This window comes from Primulina huaijiensis, chromosome 4 (assembly GCF_012295235.1).
Source record: "Primulina huaijiensis isolate GDHJ02 chromosome 4, ASM1229523v2, whole genome shotgun sequence".
In the NCBI taxonomy this organism is placed as follows: Eukaryota; Viridiplantae; Streptophyta; class Magnoliopsida; order Lamiales; family Gesneriaceae; genus Primulina; species Primulina huaijiensis.
In genome coordinates, this window is record NC_133309.1 from 19,996,384 (window position 1) to 20,008,668 (window position 12,285).

At 33.8% G+C, this 12,285-nt stretch overlaps 1 protein-coding gene across 3 annotated transcripts; it reads left to right on the forward strand.

Moving 5' to 3' along the window:
* Nucleotides 1-7,336: 7,336 nt before the first annotated feature.
* Nucleotides 7,337-11,584, forward strand: LOC140975360 (uncharacterized). 3 transcript variants are annotated; one of them, XM_073439029.1, is made up of 14 exons: nucleotides 7,337-7,564; nucleotides 7,918-8,070; nucleotides 8,204-8,302; nucleotides 8,510-8,611; nucleotides 8,753-8,896; nucleotides 9,273-9,367; nucleotides 9,449-9,578; nucleotides 9,705-9,809; nucleotides 10,086-10,192; nucleotides 10,276-10,327; nucleotides 10,597-10,686; nucleotides 10,777-10,861; nucleotides 11,232-11,296; nucleotides 11,380-11,584. In XM_073439029.1, the coding sequence occupies exons 1-14, from the start codon at nucleotides 7,472-7,474 to the stop codon at nucleotides 11,467-11,469; spliced, it is 1,410 nt and encodes a 469-aa protein (XP_073295130.1). In that variant the 5' UTR covers nucleotides 7,337-7,471; the 3' UTR covers nucleotides 11,470-11,584. The 3 variants fall into 3 exon arrangements, with proteins under 3 accessions (XP_073295130.1, XP_073295129.1, XP_073295131.1); XM_073439028.1 differs by having other exon boundaries at nucleotides 9,449-9,809; XM_073439030.1 differs by lacking the exons at nucleotides 11,232-11,296; nucleotides 11,380-11,584 and having other exon boundaries at nucleotides 9,449-9,809; nucleotides 10,604-10,686; nucleotides 10,777-10,841.
* The last annotated feature ends 701 nt before the right edge of the window (nucleotides 11,585-12,285 follow it).

Consider the following 12,285-nt stretch of genomic DNA (forward strand, 5'->3'; position numbering starts at 1 on the left):
TTACAGAAATGGAAACTGAAGGATGAAGCCAAGGGCACTGTACTCTACTCAGTGTCAGATGGTATTGTGAGATACAGAGGTAGAATGTGGGTGCCTAGTGTTGATTCGATCAGAGAGGATATTCTGATAGAGACACATTCATCTCCGTATTCCATTCATCCAGGAGGTACCAAGATGTACAAAGATTTGCAGATTATGTATTGGTGGCCAGGTATTAAGAGAGACATCCGTCGATTTGTGTCTGAATGTCTCACTTGTCAACAAGTGAAAGCTGAGCATCAAAGACCAACAGGAATGCTTAAGCCACTACCTATTCCCGAGTGGAAATGGGAGAATATCACCATGGACTTTGTTATTGGTTTGCCGATGTAAGTCAAAGGATCCAATGCATTTGGGTTATAGTGGATCGACTTACCAAGTCGGCACACTTCTTGCCAGTGAAGACGACTTTCTCCATGATGCAGTATGCAGAACACTATATCAGGGAGATAGTTCGATTGCATGGGATCCCAGTTTCTGTTGTGTCCGACAGAGACCCGAGGTTTACATCGTCCTTTTGGAAGAGTTTACAAGCAGCCATGGGGACGAAGCTCCTATTCAGTACAGCATTCACCCGCAGAAAAATGGCCAATCTGAACGAGTGATTCAGATTTTGGAGGATTTATTGCGAGCCTGTATGATTGATTTCCATGGGACTTGGGAATCGAAGCTACCTCTAGTGGAGTTTACCTACAACAATAGCTTCCAATCATCCATAGGTATGGCTCCCTATGAGGCATTGTATGGGAGGAAGTGGAGGTCGCCGATTCATTGGGATGAAGTAGGTGAGAGGTCATATATTTGTCTAGAGATTGTTCAGCAGACTGCAGATGTGGTGGTCAAGATCCGAGAAAGGATAAAGACCATCCAGAGTCGTCAAAAGAGTTATGGTGACAAGAGGAGAAGGGGTCTAGAGTTTGCCGTAGGTGATCACGTTTTCGTAAAGATAGCACCTATGAAGGGTGTTATGATGTTTGGGAAGAGAGGCAAGTTTAGTTCGAGATTTATTGGACCGTTCGAGATTCTTGACAGGGTTGGGACATTAGCTTATCGCGTTTCCCTACCTCCGAATCTGGATGGTGTACACAATGTGTTCCACGTCTCGATGTTAAAGAAGTACCTACATAATCCTTCGCATGTTTTGAGCTATGAGCCGTTGCAGCTTTCTCTAGATCTGTCGTATGATGAAAGACCTGTCCAAATCATAGATAGACAGGAGCAGAGACTTCGGAACAAGGTAACTAAGCTGGTCAAAGTCCGGTGGCTGAACCAAGCAGTGGAGGAGGCCACTTGGGAGACCGAAGCAGATATGAGAAGTCGCTATCCAGAACTGTTTGGTAAGATTTAATTTCGATGACGAAAATTATTTAAGTGGGGGAGGAACTGTAGAGCCCAAATTTCGTACACGTAAAACTCATGCATGTATTTAATTGTTAAATCATTTATTTAATTTTAAAATGATTTTTTTTAGCAATGTATGATTTATTTCATTGCATTATTTTAAATTATTTATGTTTATGTGATGCATGTTAATTGTTTTCTTGAGTTTCATGTTTCAGGCGATTATTCGTTGCGGGATCGAGGAAAAGAGACCGGCGACGATTTTTACAATTTTAAAATGTGGTATTTTATTTTAAGTTAAGAATGAGGCATTTTAAATGATTTATTAAGTTTTAGCATTTTTAAAGCCTAATTTATTTATTAGGTGATTTTTATGATTTTAAACTATTAAAGATTTTCAATTGTGTATTTTAAATTTTATTGTGGAATAGTTAGTAAAGTTAATAGCGTTTTATTAACATTTTAACTAGCATTTTAAGTAGCAATTTAATTAGCATTTTTTAATTAGCATGTTAATTAGGTGCTTAGGCAATTATTATTCTCTNATTTGCCAGCAATTTTCGTGAGTTTTCTTCAAGAAAATCATGTCAAGTTCGTCCCGGATCAACCCTCGCACCGTTTCCGCTTCGGTATCGTCGGTTCGGTAATTTTAATATCAAAAGGCATGTATATTCTGCTTTTCCTGCATTGATCTAGTCATATTATGTGTTGTGATGTTTTTATGCGTAAAAATCCATGTGTGATGTACAAAGTTTGAGCAGAAAATTGTTGATCGATTTTTGCAACGTTTTAGATCTCAGAAATTCGTTTTTTACTGTATTTTCGAGTACTGCAATTTTTTTGGTCGAGTTTCTGAAAAAACTTACAACATATAAAATGTAGAAATTTTTGATACCTTCGATTTGATATAAAATTTGAAATATTTGGTTAAGAATTGAGTGAGTTATGATTGTTTTTGTGTGACTGCTCAAACTGTGTTTTTCTGAAAAATGTGTTATTGATGAATTCTTGAAGTTTTATTATTGCAGGCTTCGTTGGAAATCGACTAGAGTTCGCTGCTGCGTTTAAGTATGTCAAGAATGATGTTGGGATGATGGTTGATGTTTCATTTCTTGTCTTTAAGAAATTAGTTGAATTATGAGTCGTAGGAATCGGTTCGGTGTCAAATGTCGTGTCCACGGATTGGAATGCACCGTTTGGGATGCATAGTTGTTTAGGCATGTTTGTTGGAGTTTGAATCAGTGTCATAGCATCTTAGGATGGGTCTTGAGGTATTGGTTCATGGTCCTTGGGAGAGTTAAGGGAATTAAGTCAAAAGTGTAGTGAATTTCCGTTGGTTCGCGATTACAGTAGGGACATGGACCTGTTCCCGGACCCTGACACGGGGTCCGTGCCTTAGTCGTTTTCAGTAAGGTGAGTTCAGAGCCTACACGGACCCGGACTCGGAGAGGTGCACAGGGTCCGTGTCCTATCTATTTGAGGAATAATATAGGATTTGTTTCGATCAATGTTATGGTTTAGTACGATGATTGAAGGATCGAGTGTGCTAGTGCCTTCGAAGGCATTTCAAACACTACATTCTCCAATAAGCTGCAATAGCTCGTGTTCTAAGAATATTAACACCGATGAATTAAATCGAGTTGGGTTTAAAACCAAGCGGAAGAAACTCGAAGTAATCTTTCGTGAAGAATGCTGATATATTAGAAAACATTTTAACTTATGTAAACTGACAAACCGAAGGAAGACAGATTAATTTTTGCATCTTTCAGTTCAGTTATGGTGACAACTGAACTGACGGATACTCCAACTGATCGAAACAGTTTGAAAGCAATAGTTAATCAGATAAATACACAAGATATGTTTATGGATGTTCGGAGACTTCAACTGCTCCTGCGTCACCCCTTCTACCTCCACGGGTAGGTTCCACTAAAAGACTTTGATTTATACAACTCTTTATACAAACCTACTCAGCTAGGACTTACACAATCGCCTACACAAAATGATATTATGTATGCTCAAGTATGTATGATGCAAATATGTTTAAGAAAAGTTTTATGATGATGGCACGTTTACGCTTATGCTACTACGTTCATGTTTCAAGTTTGTTTATGTTGTTACGTTCAAGTTTCAAGTATGTAAGTCCTATTTTAAATATGCATTTGGTTTTATTATGTAGTACTTGCTATCTACAATTTATACATGTTGAGTCTTTAGACTCACTAGAATTGATCGATGCAGGTGAGACCGTGAGAATGACTTTTGATGAGACGAGGGGTGGGGACCAATGAGCTGGCTTGGACTGAGCAGGAGGCTAAACCCGATGACCACCCATGTTTTTAAGAAATTATGCAATGTTTCAAATACTCTGATTTCACGTTATTGTTTACGATATTTAAACAAGTGTTTTTAGCAAACTTTATTTGTGATATTTTCATTGCATATATTTTGAATGATCAGTTTATTGTTATCGCAAATTGAAGGTTTCTATTTAATTAAGAAAATTTTTACTTTTCCGCAAATTTTAAAGTAGTTAAAAGTATGGTACATTACAACCTTACTAAAGTTAGTTAGTAAAGAGAATTTAACTTTAATAAATAGTATATATATCAAATAAAAATTTGTATTCCTTCAAAAAAAGGAAAATATACAATTGTATTAGTATAATTCATATCTGATATGCGTTTTATTTCTCTAACTAATTTGTAAAATATTTCATGTTTTTATTATATGATTATACATGTGTGTGCATACACATTGTATTTTCTGCTACATTTTTGTATTATTATCAGCTTAATTAAAATTTTTTAAAGGAAAAATTTGCGAGGCTTGGGCCAATCTCACTAGCCCAACAAAGCCCAATTACTATTCAACCATCTTGTTTTTTTTTTGTTTTTTTATTGTATATAAATACTCTCGTAAGATGGTCTCACCGATCTATTTTGTAAAATCGATATTCTATTTAAATCACTCATAAAAATATTATTTTTATGCTAAAAATATTATTTTTATTGTAAATATGAGTAGGGTTTACCCGTGATTCGAATAAAGATACATGAGACCGTCTCACAAGAGACCTACTCTTTATTTTAATCCAAGGTATCCAAGCTTTGTTTTATTAATCCCCTATAGTTCAGGCGACATTTCCCCATTATAGCCTCTCAAGTGAGTTGAGAATCGAGATGCGGTCATAATTTATACATACTAATGGAAGATATCCCTAGGAGTTATATCCACGGGATGGGAGAGAAAAGCCATATTTTAGATGGATCCCATAACAAAATAGGTGGTGTCCCAACTCATTTAGCATACTTCGAAAAACATATTCGTTGTTTAGCATAGTTAATTCCGTTTAAATTCCACAAGAAGACCAAATATGTATGAGGCTTATAAATTGTACAAACCTCGGCACAAAAATACATTTGGTTGGGTGTAATAATTGTCTTTACTTTATATAGCGATCGAACCGTGGTGCTTGAGCTACTGTGCTGTTTAAAAGATTTGAGTTGCTCCATTACCATCAGCTATAGCTTTTGGTAAAGCGGAAAGCGCTCGGTCTTACATTTGGTATCAAAGCCAAGGTCACGGCTTCGATTCCCATTGATTACAAGGAGTGCTATTATTGGGAGGGAGATTGTTGGGTGCAATAATTGTCTCTACTTGATATAGCAATAGAACCGTGGTGTTTGAGTTGTTGTGCAGTTTAAAAGATTTAAGTTTTGCACCATTACCATCAGCTATAACTTTTAGTAAAACGATAAGCAATCGATCCTACACATTTTGATTAAAATTATAATATCAATTTTTTTTTCTTTTAAGACTCCGAAAGATTGAAGTTATTTGAAATTTGAGGAATATATACGGTCGGCCACTCGTAATTTCCTAGATGGCACAAAGTCTTTGAAGAATCCATTCCTACTATGAACAAAATGCATCTGCTTAATTAATTCAATTTTATATAATTATATAATGTTTTTGTCTTCTTCACGATTATTAAGTAAGAGACGGCAACATAAAAAATTGTATTATTCAATAATTATCATATTATTATAATTGATTTAAATTATGAATATGATAAACAAAAAAAATAAACTAGAATTATACATACAAATTAAAGCATTCGCTATTATTTATCAAATGATTTTATAAGAAAATGTAACTTACCAAATATCTTTTCCCTTCATCCAATTTGTGAGGGCTTCACTCTTAATCTTTATTAACGTGCAATTGATTAGAGTTAATTAATATAGCGAAAACTAGTTTAAAATTTTCTATTTAAAAGAAAAACGAGTAGTTGTTTCCCATTAACTACGTTAATATAACAAATTATCTTATGGTGCACTTGGGAAATGAATTTGGAAATGAATAGATTTTGATTAATTTTATTGTTTAGAGTAAAATAATATATTAAATTTTAAATACACATTACTTATTTATACATTAGTAATCTAAGGTGGAATGTATTTCGAATGACATCATTATTGGGTGAACTTGAAATTCATCGTTTTTGACATGAAACTTTATATAAATATATAATAGTGAGTGTGATGTTTACGGTCTTACTAATCTAAGGCAAAAACTTGTGTGAGACGGTCTCACGGGTCGTATTTTGTGAGACAGATCTCTTATTTGGGTCATCCATGAAAAAGTATTACTTTTTATGTTAAGGGTATTACTTTATTGTGAATATCGGTATGGTTGACCCGTCTCACAGATAAAGATTCGTGAGACCGTCTCACAAGAGACCTACTCCTAATCTAAACAACAAAAATATATTTGAAATCCATGAATTGGAAATTTGTCAATCCAATCGAAACCTTAAGTCTACATAATTGATTTGTTATTAAATAATAGTTAATTCAAATAATCAAAAAATTCAATAATTAAAAATGTAAAATGAAATAATGTCTCAAAAGTTCAATATATATTATTTATTAGCATGTTCGGATTTTTAGAGAAAACAAAGAATCGATATAAATTGACCGACTTATAAAAAAAATATTGTATTTAATTTACAACATAAATAATCAAAATATTTTGAATTAGTCCAATCTATTAATATTATTTTCAAAATTTTATGTCCTACTAAAAATTTGAGATGTTTACCATAATATATTTTATTACATAATAAAGTTAGACTTCTATCTATTATTAATATTTTTTTATATAACAATGGAACTTGTCAATATTATTTTTCTATGCATATTAAATAAACATCCGAGCTAGCTCAATAATATACGAACCACGCTAGTCAGGTTCAACAAGCTGTCCTTAAAAAGTGTTGGTAAAAATAATCAAACTTATAATTATATTTTAAACGTTTATCTACTCAACTAAGTCTAACACACTTTATATTATTATTATTAATAATATTTATGTGCAAGAAGATGCACATGCTGATGTGGCAAAGAAATGACTCACTTCACCACTCTATCCACATTCTTGACAATTACTTATTGTATAAACTCTATTTGAATATATACATACATATAATACATACATATAAACTGTTACGTGCATATATTACTTTTGTTAAATTTTGAGATTGTTAAAAAATTTCGAGAAGAAAAAATATATATTAACTTCTCGAATTTTTAAATCTTAAACACATGTACGTGTTTTCAACCAAAAAAAATATATATATATATAGAAAGTTGATTAAAAAAAACAGAGACAAAAATTTATGTGAGATGGTCTCACGGATCTTATTTTGTGAGACATATATCTTATTTGGGTTATCTATGAAAAAGTATTACTTTTTATTGTGAATATCAATAGGGTTAACCGTCTCAAAGATAAATATTCGTGAGACCGTCTCACAAAAGACCTACTCAAAAACATAAAATTGATAATCACGAAGTATTGACGTATTGTAAACTTTAATATTTTATTGAATTACTTTTATAATAAAATATATGCCAAAACTATAAACCCATACGTGTCATTTGGACTTGGAGTAAATTACGTCCAGTGGATAATTGGAGAAACGCCTATACTATGAAAGGGAAAGAAAGTAGCATTTTCAAGCTTCCAACTATGTACTAGAAATCTCACTCACCGAAACCCATAATTTAATTTCTCCCAACACAGAGAGATGGAAGATGAAATGAAATTAGACATGTGGGGTTACGAAGTAAGAACTTGTTCAGATGCTTGTATGTCGGCCATCAATTCATACTATCATCAGGTAAAAATTATTGGTAAATGTTAGTGTAGTTTCTTTTTGTTTCGTGAAAGATGTTTTCTTGATGTTAATTGTTTTCTAGTTCTTTGATTACTTGAGGGTTATTTTATATACGTTGTTTACTGTGTAGTTCTTTGATTTCTTGAAAGATATTTTCTTGTTCTTATTTTTTTGTTTAGTTTTTTTGTTTCTTGAATGACGGTTTCTAGATGTTATTTGTGGTGTAGCTCTTTGATTCCTCGAAAGGCCTTTTTTGAAATGTTATTTGTTGTGTGGTTCTTTGATTGCTTGATAGATTTCTGTCCATTTTGCGGTTTTTGAAATGGACGAGTTCTTGAATTTGCGTTTTTTCATAGGTTCTTGGTTATGGGAGAAAAAGGTCTGTGATATTGGATGCTCCGAGAAGCGATCCACTATGTGTCCTTGGAAACATTTTGGCAGCTCATTTTCTCTGCTCCGCTGATTCATCTCGTGCTCCGCCGTTCATTGATGCAGCAAAGTCCTGTCTCGTATATATCTTGTCGATTCAATATTATTAATGGGTTTGGTTTTGGGTTCTCATAATTCATCTTTTCTTACTTTCTGGTGCCAATTATTTTCTTTTATCTTCTTAATAATGGATGGTTTTTTGAATTTGGACAGAATCATGCTAGTTCGTATGAGAAGGCCGTGTTTGATGTTGTGCTGTATTTAATTTCTCCGAATAGAGACGATGATCTCGCTGTGGAGTTGCATTCCAAGGTTACTACTAAATCTTGATTACTATGTTTCCCTTTTCTTGATATAGTTTATATCTTGTTCATTGAGATTTTTTCAATTTATCGTATCGGTATGGTGGGGTTATTATTGAAGTTTTCAGACTGCTTTGGATGGTGAAATTAAAAAATATAAATATCTTACATAGTCCGTAATCATGATTTAAGGTTCTTTCTATTGGCTTTGTTACAGCACTTACAAGATTTCCCAAGAGATCTTGTATCGCTTAAGAGAGCTCAAATTATATGCTTTTATATGGGTCGACCGGATCTATCTCTTAAACTTGTAGAACAGGTACTTATTGAAGTTATGGTTGAACAAATATCGTATGTGACTTCATTTCCAGTCAAGATTTTGTCAGACAACTGTTTCAGAAACAGATCAATTAAAGATGAAATCAGACGACCTAATTTGTAAAACTAATTGTTGTAACAGGTCCTGCCAATTAATGGGAATGAGAATTATATATATGGCATGCTTGCCTTTCCTTTATTAGAGCTTGGCAGAATGGAAGATGCAGACGAAGCTGGAAAGAAGGGATATGAGATCAATAAGGATGACCCTTGGTCACAACATGCTGTAAGTTTGCCTGGGTTCATCTTCTTTTATTCAATTTATAGCAATAAATTTGAATCGCATCATCACTTATCCATTTTCACCTTTTTTTAAAAAAAATATTTAATATAGAATGATTTTTTCATTTTAACATGAGATTTGAATTTTCATTGGATACATTATTTAATCATTGTCGTTGAAAATTCTTTTGGCTTTCTTAATGCACCAGTTTTTCATATATTTTAGTTCAACTTGAAGCATCATTAACTTGTATATGGAATGTGAGATTCCTACATTGATAAAAGTTACTTGTAGCAAGAAGCAATTATTGCTTGATTGTCCGATAAAAGCTTTGTACTTCTATGGACTCTCACAGGATCATGGTATTTTCTTTATGCAGCTTTGCCATGTTTACCAGTTTGATTGTCGATTCAAGGAAGCAGTGGAATTCATGGAAGAATGTGCAAGATCATGGAATTCTTTATCGTCTTTTATGTTTGTAGATATTCACAAAAATCATATCATAATTTTCTTCTTACCTTTTCCATTCAGATTTTAAAGATGCATTTTTATTAGGTTGACACACAACTGGTGGCATGTTGCTCTATGCTACTTAGAAAGTCAGGCTCCTATGACTAAAGTACGAGATGTTTATGATCATTGTATCTTGAAAGAACTGGAAAGAAGTGATGCTGTGCCTGCAGAGGTGTACCTTATGCTTTTCTTTTATAGCAATTTAGTTTTTCGTCATTTACAATATATAGTTGGGTCTATTCATGCAGGTCTACTTAAACGCTGTTGGTCTGTTATACAATTGGGTCTATTCTTGCAGGTCTACTTAAACGCTGTTGGTCTGTTACTGCGTGTATATGTCCGTGGTGAGCTTGATGCTTTTGGTGACCGGCTATGGGTTTTAGCTAGTAATCTAACAAACCAAGTGAGTGGCCACTCGTCATCATCTTCTTATCTCTCTCACTCTCTTATTTAAAAAAACGCACAAATTAGTTTGTTTTCCATTGGAGGAAAAAATAGTAGGCATCGATGGAAGAGAAGGGTGAAACAAAGAGGCTTATACACTGAACTTGTTTGATCTGTCTATCTTTATTTTTTGAAAGTTGATATTTCATGTTTGTATTTGAGATTTCTTTATATTAGTATGTCAGATGTGGTACTCTAATAGTCTGACTATTCGAACATGAACCACACACTTTAGGCATTTTGGTTTCTGGAGTGGCACCTTGATATCTTGATAGTGTGGGCTTTATCATTTACTGGAGAATTCAACAAAGCTGAAGATCTTCTCAAGGGCTCGAAAACGAGGTGCGGAGATCTTATTCTTCTCTCCCATGGGTTTTGTTGCACACAAATCTAGTATCTGATCTGATATGTATTTCTTTATGTAGAGTTTCTATGATGAGCGAGAAGAAACGACAATTAATGCTGAGGGGACACTTGGTTCGTTTCCTTTCTTTTCTTTTTCCTTGCATTTGAAGTGTGCCCAATTCTGCGACGCCCTGAGAATTGCACTCAGTGGTTGTTTCTTGCTAATTATCTATATTCAATCCGGCATTTTGATTCTTCATTAGATGTCAGTAGAATGGACACGATGAACGATTGTTTAGACATATTGAGCGAGCTTTGAACTTTAAATACTCGTCTTATATGGGGAATAGCCAGTGAACAATTTACTTTAGAGTTTTGATAATATAAACACACCATTTTAGCTTGCAGAATGTCTCTTTAAGTACGGGAAAGGAGACTATGAGCAGGCACTGGAATTCCTTGGACATGAATTCGATGCTGTTAACTTTAAGGTACCATGACAAAGGCACCCGAGTTTTTATTTTTCGCCGTATTTAATGTATCCTGGTCGGGAAAATGTCCATATATCGTTGTTGTGCTAGATAATCGGGGCATCTGATGAACAGCTTGATGTATTCACTGAAGTATATATCAGTTTGCTTCTTAACACAGGGAAACCCAAAAAAGGTACGAATTGAGAGCTTGACTGCTCAAGTTGAATAAAATAAATCAAAGGTTTGGACTTAAATTAGTTGTTGTATCATGTAGTTGAAAACAGTGTGAGCACTAACAGCTCGACATTCACGGTTAAAAGATACTCGAGCTCGACTCTATTAACTGGCCTGGTCAAATCCAGGCAGAAAATGTTTAAAGTATGTAAATTTTCCTACAAAATATTTCTATTTTGTATCAAAAAACTAAAAGTAGTTAAAAATTTATATTTTGCGCACCTAAAAATACTTCTTCAATTTTTGTCATCTGATTATGAACTCCTGGTTACGCCCCTGCTCTCTGCGTCGGATTAGTTTACTAAACTCATTACTTATGTACCTTGTAGCAATCCAAGGTATTGAAAAGCAATTGAAGAAGCGGGAAGGTGCGCCATTCTTGTGGTGTCTCCTGGTACGTATCGTCTTTGATGTTTTCGCAGTATTTGTTCCTATAAACACAATCTAGGTCCGATCGTAGTCGATTTGATGATATAGGAGAAGGCTGCTTTAATGTTGGGAAGGGCAGAAGAAGCTGCAAGCTATGGCAAGAAAGCCAGGGAATTAGAAGCCGCATATTTCACTTAGATGACGAGTGTAGAATTGTGTTCCCATGTACATTATAGTCTTATAAGGAGGTCTAAATAAGTGTTGTCGGATTTATTCATCTTTTTTATTAATTTTAATAATAATAATTTGACTCAATTCCTGAAGAATAATAACCTCTAAAATTACAGAAGTATTTCTGATGAATTTTCACAATGTTCATAATTACGAGATGAACCATATTTAAATATCTTAAATCCATTAGTTTTTATTTTGATGCTAACAAACAATAATTTATTGTATTAGAAAAAGCTGTCACTATTTGTGTGTTAAGGAACTCGATCGTTCTGCCAAAGACAAAAAACAACGTACTACCGGTATTCAAAAGATGTGTAAACGGTCATATACTCTTTAGTCTTTCTACGGGTAAAGTTACTTAATCAGTTATACTAGACTAATATGTCACTTGAACGGACCACTCAGAGATACAACTCTTGATCGGACATAGTTAAGGATATTTGCGAAAGTCAACAGATAACTCGATATCTTAAAGTAGAAATATTGCACATATTTTACCAACTCTCATCTGATATAAGGTATTCTATAAGTCAATCGTCCGACAATTTTTGTATAAAGAGGACTTTTAAATGTACAAAAGCGGGAATGACATTAAAGAACATTTAATGAAAGTTACAGCACGTAATAATGATGTGTCAATATTGTCATATTACTGTACAAAGAGTTGTTGAACAAAAAAAGACTTCAATACTATATATAGAGAATGCAAGCAAGAACTCTACACATGGTACATTTGAAGCAACAAATTCAAAAAAAAGGCTTGCATACTTGAAATTTTTT

Bases quoted from the DNA above. Each gene is read 5' to 3' on its own strand.
- LOC140975360 (XM_073439028.1), top strand. From the start codon at position 7,472: ATGGAAGATGAAATGAAATTAGACATGTGGGGTTACGAAGTAAGAACT. The intron at 7,565-7,917 runs GTAAAAATTATT...GTTTTTTCATAG, and splicing joins TCAATTCATACTATCATCAG to GTTCTTGGTTATGGGAGAAA. The intron at 8,897-9,272 runs GTAAGTTTGCCT...TTCTTTATGCAG, and splicing joins ACCCTTGGTCACAACATGCT to CTTTGCCATGTTTACCAGTT.